The 27482-nt window shown below is 51.3% G+C and overlaps 1 protein-coding gene across 1 annotated transcript; it reads left to right on the top strand.

The window, feature by feature from the left end:
* The first annotated feature begins 280 nt into the window (after positions 1-280).
* On the top strand, positions 281-27076 carry ZNF282 (zinc finger protein 282). Its single transcript, XM_055335152.1, has 8 exons — positions 281-565; positions 2798-3217; positions 11580-11706; positions 12232-12351; positions 14036-14155; positions 16940-17053; positions 18194-18307; positions 26042-27076. The coding sequence occupies exons 1-8, from the start codon at positions 401-403 to the stop codon at positions 26839-26841; spliced, it is 1980 nt and encodes a 659-aa protein (XP_055191127.1). The 5' UTR covers positions 281-400; the 3' UTR covers positions 26842-27076.
* The last annotated feature ends 406 nt before the right edge of the window (positions 27077-27482 follow it).

The following is a 27482-nucleotide window of genomic DNA, read 5'->3' as shown; positions in this document are numbered from 1 at the left end:
CAAAATTTCCAAAAAGGTCGGGCCCCATTTTCCCTTGGGATGCCCAATACATGTTTGCAGGATTAACAGAAACCAGAAGCTGGCATTGTTCGGGACTCCAGGGCAGGCCATCCCACACGAGGGTCCGCCGAGCGTCTCCTCCCCGGAACACTTGGCGGGGGGGGGGGGGGGGGGGCGTGGCCCGGGCCGCGAAGTGGCCCCCGCCGGTCCCGGCGGGCGGGCAGGAGCTCGGAGGCCATTGGCTGGCGAGCAGGCTGCGCAGGGGCGGGGGCGCCGCCGAAGGGGACTGTTTGCTCCTACGGGCTGTAGATGGAGCTGTCCGGCCCCGGCGAGGGGGAAGGCGCCTGGAAAACGTTCGTCTTCTCCCTGGCCGGCCCGAGCGGGGAACAGGACTCCCAGGATGCAGTTTGTGTCAACACGGCCGCAGCCTCAGCAGCTGGGCATCCAGGGCCTGGGGCTGGACAGCGGGAGCTGGAGCTGGGCCCAGGCTCTGCCCCCGGAGGAGGTCTGCCACCAGGAGCCGGCGCTGCGCGGGGAAATGGCCGAGGGAATGCCGCCCATGCAGGTGGGTGCAGCCCCCGCCCAGCGCCATGGCCGCGCCGCCTGGCCGTGGGGGCGGGGCGCGGGGCTGCGGGACCCGGGGTGCGGGCGCGGGGCGCCGGGCGCCGGGCGCCGAGGGGAGCGGGGCGGGGGCGCGTCGCGCGGGAGGGCCCTGGGCGTGCGGGCGCAGGAGCTCAGGCCCGGGGGGCGGGTGGGCCGGGGCGCGGACGGACTCGCGCGGCCGGCGGGGCGCAGCGGCCCCGAGCAGGCCCGGCCGCGGGTCCCGCGCCCCCCGGCGTCCTCCGAGCAGGCCCGGCCCGCGCGCGCCGCCGAGCAGCAGGCCCCGAGGCCGCGTGCGGGCCGGGCCCGGTGCGGGCGCCCAGAGCAGGCCCCGCGCGAAGGCGGGCAGGGACCCAGCGGAGCGGCGACCGCCGCGCCTACCCCGGCCCGGGCTCCCGTCCGCGGCACTCGTGCCCCGGCCCGCGGTGTGCGCGCCCCGGGGACGCAGCGGGGCAGCCCGGCAGCCCGTCAGCTTGACGCCGTAGCCACTTTGACAAAAAGATTTTTTTCAGTGTCGTGTTGCCGTCTCTCGCGGAGTATAACGAGTAATTCACTTTTCCCGTGCACCGGCTGTGACGGAGGAAAGGGGCCATTGAGAGGTGACTTTGCCTTCTTTTCAGCCGGTGGCAAACTTGGCTGCACTTTGGAGTCACCCGAGCAGCGCTTAAGACTCCTGATGCTCCACTTCGTCCCCAACCCGTGAAATCCGCGTCTCTGGGTGGAGAGTAGACACCAGTCAGTTCTTTTTTTTTTTTTTTTTTTTAATTTTTTTAATTATTTATTTATGATAGTCATACAGAGAGAGAGAGAGGGGCAGAGACACAGGCAGAGGGAGAAGCAGGCTCCATGCACCGGGAGCCCGACGTGGGATTCGATCCCGGGTCTCCAGGACCGCGCCCTGGGCCAAAGGCAGGCGCCAAACCGCTGCGCCACCCAGGGATCCCGACACCAGTCAGTTCTTGAAGCTCCCTGAGAATCCCAGTGTGCACGAGTTTGAGAGCCGGTGCTTGGGGGTTGTGTACTGTGTGAAGCGGGCCGAGGGGGTGCGGGTAAGACCTGAGTAGCGCTCCCTGGAGAGTGGGGCCTCTCCCGGAGCCTGACCCCGCAGAAGCAGCACACCACCACCACCACCCCCACACCCCCCGCCCTGCTCCCGGCCTGCTGCTCACCCTGGCTCTGAGAAGTTAGCCAGGACTTGCTGTGCTGTGTTGTGTGAGATCATTTTTCAGCCTTACATCTCCAAACCTTACAAAAGTCTATTGGGCCCAGTGGTGCTCTTAACTTCCAGTGTCAGCTCTGTAAACTTTGTGGGTGGGGAGGAGTGAAGCCTCTATGAGCTCAGATGGATGGCTTCGATGGAAGAAACATCACCTCTTCACTTAACAGGTCTGGCACCCAGGACCCTGCTCCCCTTGACCCCATGTTGTGGAGTAGTGATTTCCTGGGAGCTGTCGGGTGTTTCTCTGTGGCTGTCACAGCTGCCCTGAGTTAGAGAGGGCAGTTGGCAGGCTTGTCCCTGCCAACCTGTTTTCATTTTAGAACATAGGAATAAGGACTTGTATATGGAAGAAAGACTGCTCATCTGCTCACTCGGGCTCTCTGGGGTCTCCCTTGGTCTCGGCTCTGCCAGGTATGGTGGCAGCAGCATTTACCTGCACTGTGTTTTTGTTACTGGCAGCACTTAGGGCTGCTCCAGTTGCCAGTGAAACCAGGAGCTGTAGAATGACTAGCCACGTCTCTGTGCCTCAATTCCATCATCTTTAAAGCAGAGATAATCATTCTTGCCCTAACCTGCTTAGAGATTGCAGGGAAGATTAGGGTCAGATGACTTACAAGAGAATTCTTACGTTGAAACAGAAGGCACTAGGCAACTCTAGAGATATTTGATCATCGAGTCTAGCCCCTGAAGAAAGTGGCTGTTCTGTGAAAGTGGTATGTGACATTGTAGACCTGCGAAAGGTCAGGTGGGCAAATGAGTGACCATTTTGACGCCTGCAGGTGGGAAATGGGACGGTTGGCCAGTGGCTCCTTAGGCTCTTATTGGGAACAGAAATGAACACCAGAGCCCGGTGCCGTGGGAGCATGGCAGGAGAGCAAGAATCTGTGGCATCCCATTAGTTGTTCCCTGACCTCAGAACCCCCTCCCCTCTCACACAGGGTCTCATCCCAGGCTGTCACTTTCTCCCTCTGCACACAGGCTCAAGAGTGGGACATGGATGCCCGGCGACCAATGCCTTTTCAGTTCCCGCCCTTTCCGGATAGGGCACCTGTCTTCCCTGACCGCATGATGAGAGAGCCCCAGCTGCCTACGGCAGAGATCTCACTCTGGACCGTGGTGGCTGCCATTCAGGCCGTGGAGAGGAAGGTGGATGCCCAGGCCAGCCAGCTGCTAAATCTGGAGGGGCGGACGGGGACAGCCGAGAAGAAGCTGGCGGACTGCGAGAAGACTGCCGTGGAATTCGGGAACCACATGGAGAGCAAGTGGGCCGTGCTGGGGACCCTGCTGCAGGAATACGGGCTGCTGCAGAGGCGACTGGAGAACATGGAGAACCTGCTGAGGAATAGGAACTTCTGGGTGCTGCGGCTGCCACCGGGCAGCAAAGGGGAAGTCCCCAAGGTACGTGGCGGTCCCAAGGGGCAGGGGTAGAATTGAGGACCAGCACATGTAAACAAAACTCTTTATTTCATTTGGCCAGAAAACTCTCTCTCCATCTTGCAGGATTTCAGCGTCTCTTTCTCTCATCTGAATGCAGTCGAGGCAAACTATGCTAACTGGAATTGCTAGAAATTTGTGACCATTGCCTCTGCGGGCCTTTCTTGTACCTCAGAATTCATGCTCCATTTCACCCTTCCATTCCCTCTCCTGCACCTGCCCCCATTCCCCAGTCCCCAGCCCCGGATCATCAACACTACAGTGTTCATTGATGACACAACCTTGTAATCCACTGAGAACATGGACATCACTGTGAGAAGCACACGTGCAGCCACCCAACGCTGCCTTCCGGATTCCTGCGGCCTCGCCAGTTCACCCTTCACTGACCCCCCCAGCTCACCCTGGCCTTCTCTTCTTTCTCCTGTGTGTCATCAACTCTTCCCCCTACCGATTGGTCTAGGTGTTCTAGAACATCACCCATCTGTGATGAAAACCTCCCTAGGCTCTGCCTCTTCCAGCAAGTGCCTCATCTCTCTGCTTCTCTTTAGAGCATATTTCCTTAAACACGTCATAGTTGCTGTCTTCCCTCCCTCTCCTTTTTAACCTTTTTATTGTAGAAAACCCAAACACACAAGTAGGTAGAACAGTGTGATGGACCATCATGTGCCCATCATATCTAGCTGCAACAGCTGTCAGCTCTCGGCTAGTCTTGTTTCCCCTAAGGCCCCACCCACATCCCATTTTACTTACTTATTTATTTTATTTTAAAGATTTTAATTATTTATTCACAGAGAGAGGGGCAGAGACATAGGCAGAGGGAAGAGAAGCAGGCTCCATGCAGGGAGCCCGATGCGGGACTTGATCCCAGGACCCTGGGATCACACCCTGAGCCGAAGGCAGATGCTCAGCCATTGAGCCACTCAGGCATCCCTCTCCCATATCTATCTATCTATCTATCTATCTATCATCTATCTATCTATCTATTTATTTAATTTCCCATTTTATTTTGAAGCCAACCTCAGACATCAGTCTTTTTTTCTTTATTTCTTTTTGGTAATATTTCAGCGCATAGATCTAAAAGGTAAAGACCCTTTTTCTGAAGTGAAACTTTGGTGTCACTATCACCACAAAAAAGCCGTAGCCTACTCAAGTAGCCAGTCAGTGTTCAAATGTTCTTTTCTTCCAAACACGTTTTAGTTTGTTTTCTGCTAGTTTGTTTGAATCAGAACTTTAAGAAGGTGATATATGTTTTAGGTCTTGTGGAATTTCTTGGTTCCTCCTCCATTTCTTTCACTTTCTCCTTGAAATCTGTCTATAGAAGAAGCTAGGCCATGCGTCCTCGTGGCGTTCTGGCTGTCGGAATTCTGTCCCTGTGTCCATCGTCTCATTGAACTTGTGCCCCTATTCTCAGTATTCCGGTAAATTGGTGATTGGATCATTGTCCCGGATACTTCTGCCAATCAAGCTTTTGTTCCCACCTTTCCATCCTGTTAGTCTCACCAAAGTCCTCATGGTGTCCACACTTAGCTCTGCCTTCATCCTCTCTGCCCTGCAGGTGGCATTGTAGGCAGGTGGCCACGCCCTCTTTTAAATACCTTTCTGTGTGATCCAGGTTACCTCTCTGCGAGTAGCTCCTGCTCCACCTTCTTCACTGGTTTCACCTCTTAGGTTTGGAGTGGTCCAGCGCTGGGTGTTGACCTTCGGTTCATCCTCTACACTTGCTCCCTCCTGATTTCATTCAGGCACCAAGTTTAAATGCAGCCCATGTGCTGTCAGCTCCCAAAGCAGTCTCCCCCGCCCACTCTCTCTCTCTTGCCCAGATTCCCTTCTTGAATGCCAGATTCACATGCTCACCTGCTACTGCAGCAGGATTCAGTAAATATCTTAGGTTTAACACTACCAAATTGATCTCCCATCTTCTGCCTGAAACCTGTTCTTCTCCATCCTCGTCTCTGTGAAGACAGCTCTACCCTTCCAGTTGCTCCAGCTGAAACCTTTGGGGTCATGTTTGCTTCTTCTCTTTCTCAACCCTCCTTCCTATATTAGGAAACACTGAGTTTTCTTCAAGATCCTGTCCATAGTCTGACCATTCCTTTCCACCTCCACCGCTCCCACCATCATCTGATGAGAGCCACCATCACCTCACCTCTATTGCCGTGGCCTCTTGCCTGGTCTCCTTGTTTCTGTCCTTGTCCCTCACCCTATACAGTGTATTCTCAACAGAGCAGCCAGAGCAGTCCTTTAAAAATATAAATCAGTTAACCTCTGCTTAAAATCCCCAAAGGGCTTCCCACCCCATGCAGCATAAATGCCCCTATTCCTTCAGGGACCTCATCTGCAGCCCACTCTTTCTGACCTCATCTCCCCTCTGCCCCTTTCATGCACTCCTTTCCAGCCACAGTCTCACCTCAGGGACTTCCCTTCACTGTTTTGCTCTCTCCCTGGGTACCTGCCCGGCTCCCTCCCCATCACTTCCATTAGGGGTCTGCCCTTCCATGGCTACTCACCACAAAAGAACCACGTCCCCCAATCCCAGCACACTCTTTTCCCCCGTCCCTGCTCTCATTTTCTCTAAGGCACTGTGCCATCGGGCACCTTAAATATTTGCTTCTTGTTTTTGTCTTCTTGGTTGGTTTTCCCTGACCAGAATGTAATTTCTGCTTGGCTCACCACTGAGCCAAGCAGAAATACTTGACTTGATTAGTCAATACTGACTTTTTTTTTTTTTTTTAAGATTTTATTATTTATTATTCATGAGAGACAGAGAGAGGCAGAGACACAGGCTCCCTGTAGAGAGCCTGATGTGGGACTCAATCCCGGGACCTGGGATCACAACCTGAGCTGAAGGCAGACGCCCAACTGCTGAGCCACCCAGGTGTCCCTCAATACTGACTTTTAGCTAGTATCCAAAAAGTATTTGCCGAGTGACTGTCCAGCTGGAGAGCTCACGCTTCCACATGAGGGACCAGATCTTCTAGGTCTCTTTATCTGCCAGTGACTTGGCCAGCAGAGTTGTTTGGTGGTGATTTATTGAGGCCTCATAGAATTGACTTGTAATAGTGGTCTGGTTCCTCCCTAGAACCTCCCCTCCCACTGCAGCCACAGAGATTCCTGTTTGGTATGGTTTGGCATATTGGTTCTCTGGCCCAATCAGCATCTCCTTACATGCTGCCCTCTCCTCCTATCTGTGGTGCATGTTTTATTTTTTATTATTATGTTTTTTAACTTTTATTTATTTATGATAGAGAGAGAGAGAGAGAGAGAGAGGCAGAGACATAGGCAGAGGGAGAAGCAGGCTCCATGCACTGGGAGCCTGATGTGGGATTCGATCCCAGGTCTCCAGGATCGCGCCCTGGGCCAAAGGCAGGCGCCAAACCGCTGCGCCACCCAGGGATCCCTGTACTGCATGTTTTAATTCAGTGCTGTGTCCTCACATGACACTTCTTTGTGTCCCATGCACAGGATCAGGCATTAGGAATTCTGAGTTGACATGAGTCCTCACGGAATGATAGAATAGTTATGGACCTGGAATCAGGGGACTAGGGTTGGTTGGCTTGTTTTACTTACTTTATTTGGGGCAGCCCTGGTGGTGCAGCGGTTTAGTGCCGCCTGCAGCCCGGGGCGTGATCCTGGAGACCCGGGATCGGGGTCAAGTCCCACATCGGGCTCCCTGCATGGAGCCTGCTTCTTCCTCTGCCTGTGTCTCTGCCTCTCTCTCTCTGTGTGTCTCTCATGAATAAATAAATAAAATCTTTTAAATAAATAAATAAATAAAGACTTTATTTATTCATGAGAGACAGAGAGAGGCAGAGACATAGGCAGAGAGAGAAGCAGGCTCCCTACAGGGAGTCCAATGTGATACTGATACTTGATCCCAGGATCCCGAGATCACAACCTGAGCCAAAGGCAGATGCTCAACCGCCGAGCTTCCCAGGTGCCCCGAGGACTAGGGTTTGAATCTTGGCTTTGCCATGAACTGTCTTCCCACAAGTGGTCAAGTATGTTTTTGGTCGTCTCTGAACCTCCTTAGTCCCTCTTTTGAAAGAAGTGAAGTATAAGTAAGTAATTTTGTGAGTAAGTACCCAGCTGGCCCTTCTGTGTTTCTGTGTTCTCCTCTGTATGATGAAGATGGTAACACATTTAGGACATGGGTTGTGAGGATTCATTGATTTTGTTGATGAACAGCACTAAGTAGCCCGTTGTTTTATTTATTTATTTTTTAGCCCGTTGTTTTAGTTATCTATTGCTATATAACAAATTACCCCAAACTTAGCAGCCTAAAAAAAGTTATTATTTACCACCTTCCAGTTTCTGTGAGTTAGGAATTCAGGAGCAGCTTGGCTGAGTGGTTCTTGCTCAGTCTTACGAAGTTATAAGCAAGCTATTGACTGAGTTTATGGCCATCTGAAGGGTTGGCTGAGGCTTGAAGATTGGCCTCCAGGATGGCCCACTCACTCAGCTGTTGGCAAAGCCTCAAGTTGGCTGTTTGCAAAGCCTCAAGTCCCCACCTCCCAGCATGGCCGCTTGAGTGTCCTCACAAAATGGTGGCTGGCCATCTTGCATCTTGCGGAATGCGTGATGCAAGAGAGATCAGGTTGGAGCTGTAATTTATTTGTTAGAAGCCAGTCACTAGGGCAGCCCGGGTGGCTCAGCGGTTTAGCACCACCTTCAGCCCAGGGCATGATCCTGGAGACCTGGGATCGAGTCCCACATTGGGCTCCCTGCATGGAGCCTGCTTCTCCCTCTGCCTGTGTCTCTGCCTCTCTCTTTCTCTGTGTCTCTCATGAATAAATAAAATCTTAAAAAAAAAAGAAGAAGAAGAAGAAGAAGGAGCCAGTCACTAAATCCTGCCCACACTCAAGGGGAGAAGAATTAGGATCTACTTTTTGAAGGGGTTGTCAGAGAATTTGTGGACATATTTTATTTCATTTTTAAAAAGATTTTTAGAGGGTAGCCTGGGTGGCTCAGCAGTTTAGCTCCTGCCTTCGCTTGGGGCGTGATCCTGGAGTCCTGGGATCGAGTCCCACATTGGGCTCCCTGCATGGAGCCTGCTTCTCCCTCTGCCTGTGTCTCTGCCTCTCTCTCTCTTATTCACTCTCTCTCTCTTTATTCACTCATGAATAAATAAATTTTTAAAAAAATCTTTAAAAAATAATTTTTTTAAATTAAAAAATAAAAAGATTTTTATTTCTTAGAGAGCAAAAGAGAAAGAGAGAGAGAGAGCACAAGCAGTGGGGAGGAGCAGAAGCAGAATCTCCACTGAGTAGGGATCCCTATGCAGGGCTTGATCATGACCTGAGCCGAAGGCAGACACCCAAATGACTGAGCCACTGAGGTGCCCTGTGGTCATTTTTTTTTTCCTGTGGACATATTTTAAAACCAAGCCATGAAGCACCATGAAAAAGTTAATAAACATTGCTTGTGATAGTTATAACTCCTTGTGTACTATTGACCATTCTAAATGCATCCTCTTTGTCACAATCAAGGAAGGCTGTTGTCTCTCAGATCCTTCGTGCCTCTTGGATTCCATTGTGTCTGTTAATTGGCTGACAGATAATTCACAGGCAGTCTTTTCTGTCCAGCTAGGCTGTAGGCTCCCTGCGGTCTCTGGCCTGTCTCAGACTTCTGCTGTATCCTGGCACAGGGAAGTTTTTATGTAGTGATGTCTATTTCCAACTGTGAGAGTATGATTCCAGAATTGTGCGTAGAAGTGGTAGGGTGATGCAGAGGAGTTGGCATGTTGTAAAGGTGATGAACTTAGTTTTGGATTTATCTAGTTTGAGGTACTTAAAAGGTGATTAAATGGAGCCACTCAAAGGGCTGTTGAAATCTGAACTCTGAAGGAAGCAAGGAAAACTGAAGAGTATCATCTGCAAAGAGGTAACCACTGAAGTGGTACAAAGAATGAACTTGCCAAGGAAAAAAATGAAGGAACAGAGAAGGGGAAGAGCAGAGCCTTGGGATTGGGGGAAGAAGAGAAAGCAGTGAGCTGGGTGACAGGAGGAAGCAGAGTCGTGGAAACCAAGCAGAAGATGATTCCAGAAAGGTGATCTGACTTTGCAAAGAGGACTGAAAGAGTAAGGGTTAACAAGAGGCCGCCGACAGCCTTCCAGGATGTGGTTTGAGAGGGAGAGGCAGTTGGGGGTCATAGACAGATTTTAAGAGGTTGAGGGATGCATGGATTGTGAAGAAGAAAACATCGTGTCTCTTGGGGTGTTTCAAGTGAAGAGGGAGAGTAGAGTCACTTAATACAGCAGAGTTGAGTGGCAGTTCATCTTAGGTCGGATGACCCTCAGGGGAAAGCCATTGGAAAGGGAGAGCCTGAGATGCCAAAGAGAAAAGTTTGTTCGGGTTGAGTTTCATGGACAGGAGATGGAGGAGAAATGAAGGGCACATTAGCAGGGGGTTGGCTTGGTGAGAAGGGCAAGGGAGCTTGCCAACTCTACCTGTGATCAGGATCCAGGCCAGATGGAGAGGACGGGGAGGGCTGGGGAGAGAGAAGAGTTTGAAAGAAGCCCCCAGGGAGCACAGGAAAGCTCAACAAGATCCACCAGAGGCTTCCAAAGCAGCCTTGAGACTAGTCCCAGCCTTGGGACTAGCAGTGGGAATGTATGGTGGATATCACCTGTAGAATCTTGTGACTTTTGTCTAGGGGCAGGACGTGAAAAGAAGAAAGTGGTCTGTATCAGTTTTCGCAGGTTGGGGGTTTGCCCAAGGCTCTTGTAAGGCCCAGGAAATTGAAAGTTCAGTTCTGTCTTTAATAGTGGGTGGTAGGTAAGCTGTCAGTGGGTGGCAGACAGGTGTGCACAGCACACCTGCACAGGATGCCCTCGGGGATATGAGCACCTGATGTGAGAACAGACATTTCTAATTTATGCAAAGGCGCTGCCCACTCACCAAGCTCTGCACCAACGGGCCCAGTGCCCGAAGGAACGTGTGCAAAGGGGCCACATAGGCCAGCTTTGGCCTAGTGTACAGGTTCAAAGACTGGAATTAGGGCCGAGGAGAATAGAGGGGTTAGATTTGAGAATGCGAGCAGAGGGCTGGTCCCATGGGTGCGAGAGTGGGGGATGGGGTGGGGGGGCTGTATGTCTGAGAAGGGTAGTTCAGGTATTAAAGCCATGAAGGGAAACCAGTTTGAACGATTCGATCCAAGGTGAGGCCATGCTGCTGAGCATCTGAGATGAGTACAGGCAAGGACCCTTGTCAAACCGAAGCAACAATTTCATAGAACAGACGAGACTGCCTAGAATAATAAGGGACTGGCATCTGGCGACGGATGACTCAGGCTGCGGTGAAACTTCTAGTATTGGCAACAGCCATTCCGTACAATCAACAAATATTTACTGGCTCCAAGCTCTGTGCCTCTAGATGCTTGGATATAGCGGGGAACCACACAGATTGCTATCCTGGAGCGTTAGCACTTGCCCTTAGATTTACATGTTCTAATGATAAAGATGTAACTGTATGCCTTACTGGGGTAACCTGACTGGAAATACAGGGGTTTTTTTTAAATATATTTTTTAACGATTTTATTTATTTATTCTTGAGACAGAGAGAGAGAGAGGCAGGCAGAGGGAGAAGCAGGCTCCACGCAGGGAGCCCGATGTGGACTCGATCCCGGGTCTCCAGGATCACGCCCTGGGCTGAAGGCGGTGCTAAACCGCTGAGGCACCCAGGCTGCCCAAATACAGGTTTTTATAACCGGGTTTTACTGTACTTGGCTCACTGATACCCACGCTGAGAGAACCTTCCACACCTCTGTTACCCTGGGTGCCAAAAGCAGCACATTGACTTGGGCTTTACCTTCAGGTACCTGGTTTCCCTAAAAGTAACAATACAGAGGATATGGTTAAATGCTAGAAAGAAAGAGAGAGGGAGAGAGATGGGAAGGGAAGGGAAGGGAAGGGAAGGGAAGGGAAGGGAAGGGAAGGGAAGGGAAAGGAAAGGAAAGGAAAGGAAAGGAAGGAAGGAAGGGAAGGAAGGAAGGAAGGAAGGAAGGAAGGGAAGGAAGGAAAGAAAGAAAGAAAGAAAGAAAGAAAGAAAGAAAGAAAGAAAGAAAGAAAGAAAGAAAGAAAGAGAGAGAAAGAAAGAAAGAAGAAAAAGAAAGGCAGGCAGGCAGTCTCGACTATCCTCGTTTTGGAAGCACGAAAAGATAAGAATAGAGTGGGCTGACTGCACTGCAATACACTGGGCTGGGACTGGGAGGGATGGGGAGCCCTGGGAGCCAAAGCCAAGCTCTGGGGCAGGAAGGGCCCGAGGCCTGTGGAGGGGAGGCTGTGGGGAGAAGCAAGCAGATGCCTGACAATGACTTCTGTTGGTCCAGGTTCCCGTGACGTTTGTCGACATTGCTGTTTACTTCTCTGAGGATGAGTGGAAGAACTTGGATGAATGGCAGAAGGAGCTTTACAACAACCTTGTGAAGGAGAACTATAAAACCCTGATGTCCCTGGGTAAGAGTGCCTTTCCTCCTCTGGGATGGGCAGTTTTTGCAGAGGGCAGTGAAATGCTTATCAACCCGCGTGCCCACCACCCGGGCAGAGTGTCATATTTATCCCTAATGGAAACACAAGAAACTGTTTGCTTCCAGTGCTCTAAAGATAGAATGATTCGAACAAGGTGATAGATAAAAACCCAGTAACGGGCCTGTCATTATAGCATTGAGGGCTGTGCTGCTTATGTTCTGGAGCACGGCCACTCTGCGTCATTGGCACGGGACTACGTGCGACATCCCGCTAGCCTTGGATGAGCCACAGTCTGTCGTTGGCTTTCAGGGTCCAGCTGTTTCCACACCAGAAGTTGGGTATCTTGTTTTCAGGGTTCCTCCAAAGAGATCAGCTGACATATATCATGGTTCGCAACTAGAGGGGCTCTGCTGGGGAGGGCCGGTGGGGTGGGGGAGACTTCTGCTGCTACCCTTGATCGGGATCCATTGCTCAACCTCACTGTGTCCTTCCTTCCCCTCCAACTCATTGCAGACCCTGAGGGTGCAGGGCCCAAGCCAGATGCTCCTTCCCAGGTTGAGCCCAGGGAAGAGCCTTGCGTGTGGGAGCAGCGTGACCCAGAAGAGAGAGAAATCCTAATGGACCCAGACGCAGGTGATGGCAGTTGAAAAGAGCCCCGGGGCTGGGGGCTGGGCAGGAGAGGAGCCTTGCCATCCCTGCATGAGATCGAGAGGGGTCTGTCGGGTTGTTTGTGAGGCTGGTTCTGCCCAGAAGTGCCCTGGGCGTGTGTATCTATTGGGTCAGAACCAGGCAACAGCTCTGGAGGCCCAGGTGAGCTGGACAGAGAGGAGGGGAGGAGCAGGCTTGTAGCCTCTCGGGCCTGAGCTCAGCCTGCAGTGGGGGCTGAAGACCTGGGAGTGGCCCGGGCCCGGCCCCAGGAGGGTGGATGGGCAGTGGGGCCTGCCTGGATACTTGGTTCTGCTGGGGCCACGTCACAGACAGACTCACCCTTGGGCCTTTCTCAAGAAGGGGACATTCAGTCCCCGAGGAGACCTAGTTCCTGACAGCACTGCACCTGGTCAGCTCTCACTGGGATGGAAAGTGCCAGGCTCTAGTCCCGGCAGGGCCCTGGACACCTTTCCCCAGGGCCTCAGCTCTCCTGAGTCATGCTGCCCTGTGAACAGCTGAGCCTGAGCCATGTTCTCTGCCATACTGTACAAACTCTGCTCTTCCTTAGAAGGTTGTCCAGAGGCGGCCCCCTCCTTTCCAGTGTTTTTTCTTCATTGGGATGTAATTCATGTGCCATAAATAAAGTCACCCTTTTAAAGTGTATAATTCAGTGGTTCACAAAGGTGTGCAACCACCCCTATAATCTAGTTCCAGAACATCTTCATCACAGGAAACCCTGGGCCCATGAGCAGGCACTCCCACGCCCCACCCCCCGGTCCCCATTGATGGACTCTCTCTACTGTGTATTTGCCTGTTGTGGACGATTCATCTGAACGACCCCTTCCTGGTCTTCAAGCACCACAGGTGCTGAGGTCAGTGCTGTGGCGGCCTTTCACGTGTGAAGCCCTCAGCAATTTCACCTTGTTGTCATCCATCCCCGTGCATGAGCTGGGACAGTGACCGCTGTGTCCGTGCTATGGGAGGAATGAGCAGGCTGAGAGCCAGAGGGGCCGGATGACTCACCTGCTGGGCTGAGAACAGAGTGGAAACCAGGATCCAAGTCCTTCGGTTCCTTCTCTAATCATCCCCCTGCCACCTGAGCTTCCCACTGCCAGGGCTAGTGCATCGCACCATGGAACCTCAGAAGGGTACACCAATTTGTCACAGCTTGGGATCCCAGAGAGGATATGTCACTGTCTCGTGTGCATAAGGATGCTGTGCGTTATCCACCCAGAATGGGCCAGTTGGAAAGCTTGTTCATAATATGTGGTGTGTGTGTGTATGTGTGCACGTGTGTGTCTGCTGTGTCTGTCTGTATGTGTGTATTTCTTTCTGACTGGGGTGAAAAATGAAAATGAACGTCTTGTACACAGAGATCAAACTTCTGGCCTAGTCCTGATTAGCCCCAAACCCAGGTGGGGCAGTTTCTGGAGCTCTCTCCCAGCCTTATTACACTTCATCCTGCTGCTTGAGTTACCCCTTTGTCCTGAATTCTGATTATATCTCTGCTCCCAGGACCTTCTGCCTCTTAGGGGTGACCCCCTGCCAAGAACCCAAGGCCCCTGTGCTGACAGGTGCTGTCAGCTGCGTTCATCACCCAAAGAACATCTGGGTGAGGATTGATTGTTCAGAAAAAAAACACCAAATGGCCATACTTCTCTCTCCCCAGAAGCAGAGCCCCTGGTGCCTGCACAGGATTCGTCCTCTCAGGTGAAGCGAGAGGAAGCCCTGTGTGTCCGGAATCAGCGAAGCTTGGAGGAAAGAACCATCCCCACGGAGTCCATTACTGGTGAGTGAGCCCCAGAGCTGCCCCAGCCAGGGACAGAGAGGAAAGGTCCAGCATGGCCTAAGGCCCATGCTGATATCCACGGACCAGCACTGAAAATGGCATTAATGATTTGCCACACATCTGGGTGTAGCTTGTCTTGTTTCCTCTCTTTTTTTAAATCCATTCTTAACTATTCCTTCTTTCCCTTGAAAAGGAGCATCAGGGCAGAGGTACTAAGTGTAAAGAAACCTCATGATGAGAGGCTATGGTCAGGGAATAAATATATCAGTCCACAGGACCTGCTCCTGAGCAGGAAGAGCTTTCATTGTTCTCAACAAGTATTCACAGGCTTGCCTCTGTGCTGGGGAGGGGAGGGTCCGGGGGGCTCCTCCTTGAAGGCCCTGTCGCTGGACTCTGTGTGTGAGAACCCTCTTAGAGCATTAGGGTTCTCCAGAGAACCCATAGGGTGTGTGTATGTGCCCACGTGTGGAGAGACACAGACAGACTGGTTTTAAGGAACTGGCTTCAGTGGTTGTAGACGCTGGTGTGTCCAGGATCTGCAGGGTAGGCCAGCAGCCTGGAGACCCAGGAATCTTCTGGCTGGTTTTCCTCTGCCTTGGGGGTGGTCTGTCTTTTTCTATGGAAGCCTTCACCTGTTGGGCTGAGGCCCATCTGCATTATGGAAGGCAAGGGCTACCAATTAATTTTTTTATATATATATTTTATAAGATTTTATTTATTCATGAGAGACACACAGAGAGGCAGAGACATAGGCAGAGGGAGAAGCAAGAACCCTGCAGGGAGCTCAATGCAGAACTTGATCCCAGGACCCCGGGATCATGACCTGAGCCAAAGGCTGATGCTCAACTACTGAGCCACCCAGGTGTCCCAGGGCTACCTATTTAAATATTAATCTTCTCAGGCATCCAAGGTGGCACAGCAGTTTGGCACCTGCCTTCAGCCCAGGGTGTGATACTGGAGACCCAGGATCGAGTCCCATGTTGAGCTCCCTGCATGGAGCCTGCTTCTCCCTCTGCCTGTGTCTCTGCCTCTGTCTCTGTGTCTCTCATGAATAAATAAATAAAATCTTAAAAAAAAAAAAAAAACATTGGGGGATCCCTGGGTGGCTCAGCAGTTTGGCGCCTGCCTTTGGCCCAGGGTGCGATCCGGGAGTCCCAGGATCGAGTCACATGTCAGGCTCGTGACATGGAGCCTGCTTCTTCCTCTGCCTGTATCTCTGCCTCTCTCTCTCTCTCTCTCTATGTCTATTGTGAATAAATAAATAAAATCTTTCAAAATAAATTAAATAAATAAATGAATGAATGAATGAATGAATGAATAAATGAATGAATAAATAAATAAATAAATAAATAAATAAATAAATAAATAAATAAATAAATAAAATTAATCTTCTCTTGAAAAAAAAAAATCCTGGGGGATCCCTGGGTGGCTCAGCGGTTTGACGCCTGCCTTTGGCCCAGGGCACGGTCCTGGAGTCTCAGGATCGAGTCCCGCATCAGGCTCCCAGCATGGAGCCTGCTTCTCCCTCAGCCTGTGTCTCTGCCCCTCTCTCTGTGTCTGTGTCTAAAATAAATAAATAAATAAATAAATGAATGAATGAATAAATAAATAAATAAATAAATAATCTTTAAGAAAAAAATCCTTTTACAGAAACATCTAGAATAATGTCTGGGCAAATATATAGGTACTGTGGCCTGGCTGTCACAAAATTACCCCTCACCAGATCTAGTAATATACTTATCTACAGCTTGGAGCTCCCCAAATCTTAGCCCTCCTTAGTCAGAGCCTCACCACCCTGGTAAGTGATAGTAGCATCTGACCAGGGAAAAGCCGCTCCCTGTCCATCAGGTGTGCTCTGGACAGTGGCACAATATAACTGTCTTCAAAGAAATCTGTAAGAAATAAGAAGGCAATCAAGTTAAATGAGGTTTAATAGACCACAGAAGAAAGAAGATGTAGCACACATCTTAGAAAAATCCCAGTAAGAGGCTCCTGGGAGGCACTGTCAGTGAAGTGACTGACTCTTGGTTTTGGCCCAGGTCACGATCTCAGGGTTGTGAGATCGAGCCCTGTGTGGGGTTCCCGTGCTCAACAGGAAATCTGCTTAAGAGTCTCCCTCTCCACCCTCCCTTTTTTCACATGCTCTCTCTAAATAAATAAATCTAAAAAAAAAAAAAAAAAACCTAAAAATCCCAATAAAATGGTGGATTTCAGTGGCTTCATGGAAGGCATCGTGTCCTGGAAAATCCCCGCAGAAGGACTATCTCTGTCAGTAGTGGTGCTCTATACTCAAGCTGAGTTTCACTCTAAAGACTGAAGTGCCTGTAGCACAGACCCTCTTAGGGGCGCCTGGATGGCTCAGTCAGCTAAGCATCTGCCTTCAACTTGGTTTGTGATCTCAGGGTCCTGAGGCCCTTCAGGTGCCTTTGCTCAGAGGCGAGTCAGCTTCTCCCACTATTCCTCCCCCCTAGCTCGTGTTCTCTCTCTCTCATGCTCTCTCTCAAACAAATAAATAAAATCTTAAAAAAAAATAGAAAGGAAAAGAAAGACTCTCTTGAAGTGTCACCATGAGTGACACTCCCCTATAGTACACACTTATTTACAGCAAAAACTCCATTAGTGGGGGCCCAGCCAACTTAAACATTTAATTAATTAGCATAATTTAGTTATTCCTGAATTTTAGGGAAAAGAAAGAATAGTAGGAAGTGAGAGATTTACTCAGAGCACAAACTTGCAGGCATTTTGTGTCCCTTGACACTGTCATTGCTCTGTTCCCACAAGCAGACTCACCAGCCTCTGCCCAGGACCTCTTGTCCCGAATTAAACAGGAGGAGCACCCATGTGTATGGGATCAGCAGGATCTGGCAGAGAGAGATATTCCAACGGACCCCAATTCAGGTGAGCAAGTTACCAGGATGAATGTCAAGGACAAGGACCCTTATTGGGTTGTATAATTGCTGGGAAATCAATCTGGTCACTTTTGGTTAAAGGCTAATGAAAGGCTCAGAGAATAAACTAGTGTGTTCCTTAACAACATCATACAGATTTGCAGTCTAACCATTTGTAAAGTACAGAGGACTTTTCTAAGAGAATCATTAAATTGATAATTTATTGTGTCAATAACTGATACTAAAATTATTTGAGCAATGACAGTTTTTGAACAAGAACTATAACGAGAAAGGCTTTTAAAAGTTCTGTATATTTCTGTGACAGAAAGAAAGGAATTTACATTTTCTGCAATTTTTCGTGGGTGAAGACTAGATAAATATCTTCCAAGAAACTTCTGGGTAGGGTCCAGACGTATGAAACAAAAGAGAAGCTCCATCCGTCTGGGGCCTGCACACATGTGTGTGCCTGGGTGTGTGTGTGTGTGCGCACATGTGCAAGGTGCACGTGTGTGTGTGTGTGTGTGTGTGTGTGTGTGTGTTCACATGTGCTTGCAGTGCTGGCAAAGTCCAGCGTCCTCCCATTTGGTTATTATGACCCCAGAGTCTCATCCTACTCTGCATACCAGAAAGAGAAGAGCAGACATAAAAATCTAACATTCCTTCTTGTTTCAACCCTGGAGAAATTGAAGGGATCCAGGCCAGGGGGGAAGGCCGACCCTTCCGATAAAGAGTCAGCAGTCTGTACTACGGTTCTTGCGAGACCTTTGTTTACCGCTTCTGCCACTGCTGGTTCTTAAGTCCTACTACTCATCCCTTGGTCCCTTGGGCTGTCAGACACCAGGCTTCCCTCTGGGGTCTGGGGCTCAGTGGACAGAGCTGGAAGACGCAGGATCTGATCTTGGTTCTGTGTCTGCACAAACTTTGGGTGTCGAGCCTCCTCCTCCCTGGCCAACTCCAGAGGAAGCGAACACAAGTGAGCCTGAGGGGACTTGGGTTGGTGAGGATGGCCAGTAATGAAACAAAGAGACCACTGCTGCCGTGTGCTGTATAAGCACGAGCCATGGCCTTTGCATGTGATGGTTTTCTAACCTTTGATGGCAGGCTTGGTGGAAATGAACAGCATCTAAGACTGCCTTCTTTCTGTGAACAGAGTCTCTGATTTCAGCACATGACATTTTGTCATGGATCAAGCAGGAGGAGCAGCCATACCCATGGGGCCCACGAGACTCAATGGAAGGAGAGCTCGGATTAGATTCTGGCCCCAGTGAGTAATGCACCCCCTGGGGCCCCTGGGTTTTTCGTCCATGGTGATGATTGCTTGCCTCAGCCACCCTTCCCACCCCCCACCCCCATAGGGTGATGTTCTGTTGTGGCAGCCTTCACCCGTCTGTATCAAAGCACTATCCCCTTCTCTTTTGCGGGGGTAGCAGGTGTTTGTTTCCTTGTGCTGTCTTAAGAGTAGCCCACAGTGGGTGGCTTAAAACAACAGAAATGAATTGTCTCTTGGTTCTGGAGACCAGCAGTACAAAAAATAAGGGGTTGGCAGGGGTGTGCCCTCTCTGCAAGCTGTAGGGGAACCCTTTCTTGCCTATTCCTAGCTTCTAGGGTTTGTGGCAATGGTTAGTGTTCCTTGGCTTGTAGGTGCATTGCTCCATCTCTGCTTTTGTCTCCCATGGCCTTCTGCCTGCATATCTCTGGCTTCACCTGTGTCTTCCTTGTGTGTGTGTGTGTGTGTGTGTGTGTGTGTGTGTGTGTGTTCCTTTAGAGACATAAGTCAGAATCAGGGCCCACCCTCATCCAATATGACCTCATCTGAACTTAGATCTTGGAAGAGCCTATTTCCAAATAAGGTCACTTTCTGCAATACTGGGGGTCTGGATTTCAACATATCTTTCAGGGGGAGTGTAGTTCAGCTGGGAGAGAGCTGAAACACAGGTGCCTGAGCAGGAATCGATGGCGGCAGGTGGCTCACATACCAGAAAACACTGGCCAGAATCCCAAGCCAGCCCTGAGCTGACACAGTAATTGGTGAAGATACTGATGCTCCAATAGGGAGAAGGGATTTTTTTTTTTCCCTCCACAACAGGTATGGGACAGAACGTCTGACTTGGGTCTCCTGCGTCTTTTTTGAAGTTCCACTTATTGGCCAGTGACCTTAGACACATGTTCGTAGGTTATTAAACACTCAGCATCTGGCTGGCATTCCTTGCCAGACCCAGTACCATCTCCTTGCTCTCAAGACGGCTGACTTAGTGTCTGCTGATGAGTTTTGAGGAGCACCTAGACAGTACGTTCCTTGTCCACACTCCTGGGACCCTCCAGGAGCTTAAAATCCAGGTGACAGCTGAGGACATAGATTATTTCTAATCTGGAAGGCCATTAAATACTCAAGTAAGGGGAAGCCTGGATGGCTTAGTAGTTGAGCATCTGTCTTTGGCTCAGGTCGTGATCCCGCGATCCCGGGATCGAGTCCTGCATCAGGCTCCCTGCATGGAGCCTACATCTCCCTCTGCCTGTGTCTTTGCCTCTGTCTGTGTCTCTCATGAATAAATAAATAAAATCTTTTTAAAAAATAAAAATAAAAGTCAGGTAAGTGGATCCCACTGTCTGAGACAGATTTCGTCCAGTCTAGAAGGACTACCTGGGGCTGGAGGAATGGGGAGGGAGTAGGAGAGGACCAGTGTATGCCCTTGTTTCAAATAGAACTTAAAGTGGTCCTCTTCTGACCTGCTCCTGGGGTGGGTTAGGACAGGGCAAGCCAGGGCACCACCTGTGAGGACAGGAAAAAGTGACAGCCATTTCCACTTCATTCTTGATGGCACTCAGGCCACTATTTCTAACCTTGATAGGTACTAGTTCATCAACTCTTGTGCCAGGTATTCTGCCCAGACCTTTGTCCCTCGGTGCTACTGTCTGATTTTCCATGTTGTCTAGGAGTACTTGGGCGGGGATGAGCCTTTCCCTGGAGGCCTGTGTGGTTGTGGGAACGGGTCTAGTGAAGTCTGTACGAAGGTCGCAAGGTTTTGCGAATGACCGTACCATCTTACCTCCTCATTTGGGATATGCTGAGTCATAGAACGATTTGCTTCATGTTGTTTTTTCTCTGGGAGGCCTTCAACCTTAGCATTTGGGAAGCTGTGCCCAGAGTCTGGGGAGATAGGAGCATCTGGAAATGCTCCTACTGGCCCAGTCACCAGAGCCCCTTGTCTTTCTCCCAAAGTGGGCCTGCCTTCTGCTTGTTAGTGTTGAAATTTGTATCTCACCTGTGATTTCGTTGAGGCTTAAAGACATGATTCTCATGTCTCTGGAGAGCATTTGGAAGGGGAGAGGGTAGTGGGAGTAGAGCGTAAAACAGAACTATAGGGTAGGGTATCTATCTGTGCCATACTCCTCCCCCAGCCCTGGGGGTAGGCATGAAAGACCTGATGTCCTGTTTGACATTAGCCCAACTGGATATTACATTTTAGTCAAAGGGATTCCTCAGTTAGATATTAAAGACTCTGGGTTTTTTGTTTTTTTTTTTTTTAAGATTTTATTTATTTGAGAGAGCGAGAGAGCATGAGCAGGGGGAGGGGCAGAGGGAGAGGGAGAAGCAGACTCCCCGCTGAGCAGGGAGCCTGATGCAGGGCTCCATCCCAGGACCCCGAGATCATGACCTGAGCCAAAGGCAGACGTTTAACCTCTTGAGCCACCCAGGCGCCACTTGTTTCTGTCATTTAATAAATATTTACTTAGTGCCTACTCTGTGCTATGCAGTATTACAAGAACTTGGGAAAAGCAGCAAAGAAGAACCAGGGACCTTTCCTTATGTGGAAATGTGATGGAGCGTAAGCAAGTCAACAAGCAAACAAGATAAAGTCAGGGACAGTCCATGCCCTGACTTGGGGAAAGGAGAAGGGTGGAAGTGGCCACAGGAGGGCTATGGTAGGAAAGGCCTCCCTGGGGAGGAAAACACTTGAGTGTGTCCTAGACAGTGAGAAGGAGCTGATTTTGGAGATGTCAGGGAAGGGAAGAGTAGGGGCAGAGGCCTTGAGGCTTTGGGGGATGAGGGTGGAGGATCCTCAGCCCACATGACCTATGGGACAAGGTAGAGTTTGGATTTCATTCTAGAAAAGCTGACCAAGAAAGGATTTAAAGCAGGTTAGTGACATGATCTGGTTACTTTTTTTTTTTTTTTTTTTTTTTTGAGAGAGAGAGAGAGAGAGAGAGCAAGAGCACTTGTACTTGCTACTGGGTGGGGGAAGTAGAGGGAGAGGGGGAGAAAGAATTTTAAGCAGGCTCCCCGCCCATCACGGAGCCTAAAGCAGGGCTCACAACCCTGAAATCATGACCTGATCCAAAATCAAGACTTAGACGCTTAACCAACTGAGCCATCCAGGTGCCCCCTAGTTTAACATTTTGAAAAGATAAGTTCAGGAATGGAATGGAGTGGGGTGGGGACCATGAGCCGGAAGCAGGGAAGCCATTTAGGAAGCTACCATAGTTGGTACAGACCAGGTGAAAGGAGGACAGTCAGGCAGAGTTGGGATGGTCACAGTGCCCGGGGAGAGAAGGGGACAGATTCAGGACGGACTCTGGACATGTAGCTGAGGGATAGTGTGATGGGCAAGTGGTCAAGAGTGACACCTAGGCTCTCCTGAAGAACCAGAAGAGCCATGGTGCCCTTTACTGGAAATGCTGAGTCCTGGGAAAGAACCAGTTTACTGTGTAAACCAAGTGCTCTCCTTTGGTCCTGTTAGATCTGAGATGGCGTCCACGTGGGCAGATGAACAAAGAGCCTGAGGTTCAAGAGAGAGCTCGGGGCTGGGTTAATGTGGGAGCTTAATTTATGACGACTCCTAACAGCAACTACGTGGAATTAGACCGAACTTCACAGGTGAAGGGCCCTCCTCCACCAGACTGCCCTCACTTCAGACACCAGCTGCAAGTTCGCAGGTCTCCTGCCCACTCATTTGTAACCAGCTGGTTACAAATCCAGGGGTTTCCACTAATCCCTGGGGTTCAGCTGTCCACTAGAAGAGCTCACGGGGCTCAGGAAAGCATCTATACTTATAATTAGTTTTATCAGAGCAAAAGGATTCAAATCAGAAATAGCCAAAAGGAGAGTTCCATGGGACCAATTCTGGAAGAGTCCTAACCATGAAACTTCGGTTGTCTGCTCCCTGTGGGATCAGAAGTGTCAGACTGTGCCTGGACAGTGATGTGTGACAATTCGCAGAGTGTTGCCCACCAAGGGAAGCTCAGCCAAGCTTCTGTCTGTGTCCAGAGCTTTTACTGGAGTTTCTTTACATACTTATGATTGCTTGAACCTACTGACCATGAGGTGGAACTCCCCCTCTTGGCCTGTCCCTTCTCCAGAGTTTGGGCCCAAAGCCCCAACCCTCTAATCATGTGGATGGTGTTTCTGGCACACTCAGCTCCCTTCCGGAGTCCTCTTGTTAGCTTAAACTGTTGAAGCAAGGACCATGAATTACCTCATCAGCATAAACCTCAGAGCCTACCATGAATAACAAAGACACTCCTATCGCCCTGGAAATTCCCCCAGGATGTAGAGGCTACAGCCTAGGAACCGAGGACAACCACCTGCTCCCTTATTACACATAGGCTGTTTTAAGGCTGGTCTGTTATTACACAGATCTCACTCTGAGATCTAGGGGCAAGATCTTTGTCTAAAGAATGAAAGAGGGCAGCCCCAGTGGCTCAGCGGTTTAGCACCGCCTTCAGCCCAATGCCTGATCCTGGAGACCCAGGATCAAGTCTCACGTCAAGACTCCCTGCGTGGAGCCTGCTTCTCCCTCTGCCTGTGTCTCTGTCTCTGTCTCTCTCTCTCTCATGCATAAATAAAATCTTAAAAAAAAAAAAAAATGAAAGAGGCCTGGGTGTGAGCCTGGAGGAAATCCAGAGGAGCACAGCTTCACTGAAGCAAAGGGAAGAGACTCTCAAGAGAGGAGGGGTCAGCTATATCAAAGACAATGAGGGATTGGATGTGCAGGACAAGGCAGAGGCTTGTTGATGACCTAGACAAAAGGTGTTTCGGTGGTGTGCTGGGACTCCTGCCTGATGTCCGAGTTTGAAAGCAAACGGGAAAACCCAGGATAGAGAATTCCTCCAGAATATTGGTATGAAAGGAACAGAGAGGAGTGTTGGGGTACCTGGAGCCTGGGAGCACTTGGGGCCGAAAAGAGTGTTCTCTTAAGTTGGGGGGTAAGTAGACCACTGTGTCTGGTAGGCTCCTCTCCACTGCTTTAGAACCCTGATTCAGGGCCCCCTGGGTGGCTCGGTTGTTTACGTGTCTGCCTTTGGCTCAAGTCATGATCCTGGGGTCCTGGGATCCAAACCCCTGTCCAGCTCCTTGCTCAGTGGGGAGTCTGCTTCTCCCTCTCCCTTTGCCCCTCCCCCTGCTTGGGCTCCATCACAAGCTTGCTTCTCTCCCTGTCAAATTAATAAAATCTGTAAAAAAAAAAAAAAAAAAACACACAACACAACCCTGATTCAGACTGCCTTGAGGAACAAAGACATTCATTTACGTAACAGAGGCAGTTGATTCACCCTCTGTAGATTTCAGGAGGAGGCTACTTATCCAGGCCCCAGGTTCTTTGCAGCTCTCAGCTCAGCTTTGCTGTGGCTGATCTAAGCAGTCACATCCAGACTAGAGGGAAGGGAAAAACCATCCTCTTCCCTGCTGGAAACTCCCAGAAGCCTCCTGTGTCATCAGCCAGACTGAGGTCATATGCTTATGTCTGAATCTGTGAGGTCTGTAGTAGAAGTCCTCACGTCGGAGGCTGGAGGAGAATGATGACATTCTTGCAGACGATGGAAAAGTAGGGACATTGAGGAGTGTGGTAGGGGTGCCAGGCTGTGGGGGCGGGGGGTTGAGATACATGCAGTTTTCTTCAGCTGTCCTCAGCTACTTGAGTACAGTTGGGCAAGCAGGGCAGAGACAGGAGCAGAGGCATAAAGGGTGTTTCATGGCTGATGACCCCAGGGCTGACCACAGGAGCCAGGCTGGGTCAGTAAGGGAGAACAAACAAAGGGTAAGGAAAGCAGATCCGATGTGCACACTGAGTTTGCAGAGTTATCAGTAGGATTAGGACAGTTTTGGGGCACCTGGGTGGCTCAGTGATTGAGCGTTTGCCTTTGGCTCAAGTCGTGAACCTACGATCCTGGGATGGAGTCCCCACATCAGGCTCCCCACAGGGAGTCTGCTTCTCCCTCTGCCTATGTCTGCCTCTCTCTGTGTCTCTCATGAATAAATAACATCTTTATTTTTTTAAGATTTTATTTATTTATTCATGAGAGACACACAGAGAGAGGCAGAGGCACAGACAGAGGGAGAAGCAGGCTCCTTGCAGGGAGCCTAATGTGGGACTCGATGCCGGATTCTAGAATCATGTCTTGAGCCAAAGGCAGAAGCTCAACCACTGAGCCACCCAGGCATCCCTAAATAACATCTAAAAGAAAGGAAGGAAGGAAGGAAGGAAAAGAAAGAAAGAAAGAAAGAAAGAAAGAAAGAAAGAAAGAAAGAAAGAAAGAAAGAAAGAAAGAAAGAGAGAAAGAAAGAAAAGAAAAGAAAAGAAAGAATTGGGACAGTTTCAGGCCAGGTTTCCTGGGAAACAGCCCCTGGGGTAGAGGCTCCTGTGCATGTGATGTTTCCTTGGGGTTCTGAGAATAACAGCTATGAAGGGATGAGAGCAACAGATTGGGTAGAGGGAGCAACAGGGCCCACCAGCAGTCCCCCAGGATTGAAGGCCTGGCACCCTGGGTTGAGGCCTGAGAACCACTTTATACTGGGCTGCTGGCCAGTGTCCTGTGGAGATGGCTCTCAGCCTGCTCAGTGTTCATAGGGAGGGAGAGGGCAGCCTGGGGTGCTTTGGGGTGTCATGTAAGGAAGACAGGCCTCAGTCAGACATTGATGAGCATGGGTCAGGTAGAAGGGTGGCAGATGTGAGAAATGGCCACCAGGGAGCAGATGGGACATGCGCAGAGGATGCCAGCAAGAGGTGGGGACAGGGATTCTGTACTGTTCTTCCACTAGCTACCTGCCCTGCAGGGGAGAGGGTGCTCTCACGGGAGAGAGGACTGAGTGGGCCTCTGAGGTGGGGGTGGGGAGGAAGTGACCGAACAAGAAGAGCCCTGAATCCTGTGGGCATACAAACTAGTTCTTCAAGCAGAAGTCTAGAGACTTGGGCCTGGGTGTGCTGCTGTGCTGCTCAGAGCTTGGACCTGAGGGTTCACTGACTGCCAAGGTGGCAGAGCACCCAAGGGTACAAGGAGAAGGCCTCAGCACTTTCTGGGGAGGCTGGCAGGGCAGCTGCTTCCACACAGGACACAGAGAGCCCTGGCTGTGGGGTCAGGGCCCAGGTGGGGTCTGATGCCAGAGTGTGCCAGGGACCATGCTGCTGTTTATGTCTAAAGGCCCTTCACTTATAGGAGACACAACTGAAGATCATAGCATGGTGCTGGTCCCCACTCCCTGCATTTCATTTCTCTAGGCCTCCAGATAGGCTTTCACCTTGGAGAAGTTCTGGTAAATTCTTTCCCCCCAGTCGAGAGAGAGAGAGAGAGAGAGAGAGAGAGAGAGAGAGAGAGACTCTCCTTAGATAAATCAGCATTGAACATTAGAATGCAATTAACTCTTATTATTTCCTGCCAGTTCTGCCTTCCATCGCGGTTTCTGCATACCCCACCCCCACCCCCCAAACCCGCTTCTGCTTTCCGCAGGTATTTCCTCTCCTCACTGCGTGCTACCCCTGCTCAACCCGCATCAGGGGCTTTGGGCAGGTCAGAGGGTCAAGGAGCCCCAGAGCCATAGGGAACATGACCTCTGGCCTTGCTCAATCCCCTCATTTTTTCAGAGAAACTGAGGCGCAGATAGCCCGCAACTGCAACTCGCACGTTGCCACCCAGCAAATCAGGGAAGGACCGGTGGGGAGGGGGTGGGGCGGCGGCGACCATAGCGCTGTCAGCATGTCACTTCTCCGTGTCTTCTCCTCCCCAGGCGACAGCCTGCTGCTAGTGAAGAACCCGCCCCCTGCCCCGCAGCAGCCGCAGCCGCAACCGCAGCCGCAGCCGCCGCCGCCGCCGCCTCCGCAGAGCCTGCCGGTGCTCCCGGCGGCCGAGAACACGGGCGGCGGGGCCCCGGAAGAGGGTTTCCCCGCGCTGGCCGGGGAGCGAGGGGCCGGCGGGTCGCAGGCGGGAGGCGCGTGCAGCGGCGGGGGAGGGGCCGGGGGCGGCGCGGGGGGGCCCGGAGGGGGCGGGGGAGGCTGCGGCAGCTGCTGCCCTGGCGGCCTGCGGCGGAACTTGCTCCTGCACGGCACGCGCAGCAAGCCCTACTCGTGCCCCGAGTGCGGCAAGAGCTTTGGCGTGCGCAAGAGCCTCATCATCCACCACCGCAGCCACACCAAGGAGCGGCCGTACGAGTGCGCCGAGTGCGAGAAGAGCTTCAACTGCCACTCGGGCCTCATCCGCCACCAGATGACGCACCGCGGCGAGCGGCCCTACAAGTGCTCCGAGTGCGAGAAGACCTACAGCCGCAAGGAGCACCTGCAGAACCACCAGCGGCTGCACACGGGCGAGCGGCCCTTCCAGTGCGCGCTCTGCGGCAAGAGCTTCATCCGCAAGCAGAACCTGCTCAAGCACCAGCGCATCCACACGGGCGAGCGGCCCTACACGTGCGGCGAGTGCGGCAAGAGCTTCCGCTACAAGGAGTCGCTCAAGGACCACCTGCGCGTGCACAGCGGCGGCCCGGGGCTCGGCGCCCCTCCTCGGCCGCTCCAGGCACCGCCCGAGCACGACTAGGGCTGGGCTGGGGGAGGGGAGGGCCCGGCGGCAGGAGCCGGGGTGGGGGTTGGACAGAGCGCCCCTGATCCTGCCCGGGCTCTCGGGGCGCCTTCCCTCCCTCGACCTGCCTCCTGTTGGAAATTGGGAAGAGGGATTGCACTCCACACAGGGTCCCCCAAGGGCTGGGCAGGGCCCCCTAGATCTGTCCTGCCTGAATGGACTGGGCCAGTTCATCTCATAGGGGGGACCGGGGGGGGGGGGGCGGGCTGAGCGTCTTCCCTCAGGGAAAGTGCTAGAACATAGTGAGGAGGCAAGAGGCTTCGGGCATCTCCCTCAGACACCTAGCATGCCCGTTTGGCCACTGAGGTCACAGTTTGTGATCAGGGGAAGCAACTAGGGAGTCTCAGAAGCCTTCTGAGATAAATAAGTAAGAGATAATGAGTAAGGAAGCGGAAGTGTGACGGGAAATGAGGGATGAGCTAAGGGGTAACATCTCTGATGACAGCACTGCCTTGCGTTTAAATAGCGCTTTATACTTTTTTAAACGTGTTTTCTATCCGTTATCCGTTTTCACCCTTAGCCTGTCCCTCGAAGGTACGTGGGGTAGGATTGTTCCTACTTGATCACTGAGAAAAGAGCCCCAGGTGGATACTTTACCA

The sequence above is a fragment of the Nyctereutes procyonoides genome, unplaced genomic scaffold, assembly GCF_905146905.1.
Source record: "Nyctereutes procyonoides isolate TBG_1078 unplaced genomic scaffold, NYPRO_anot_genome, whole genome shotgun sequence".
NCBI classification, from domain to species: Eukaryota; Metazoa; Chordata; class Mammalia; order Carnivora; family Canidae; genus Nyctereutes; species Nyctereutes procyonoides.
Note: the sequence above shows the minus strand (reverse complement) of the source record. Positions and strands in the feature narration are given on the sequence as shown.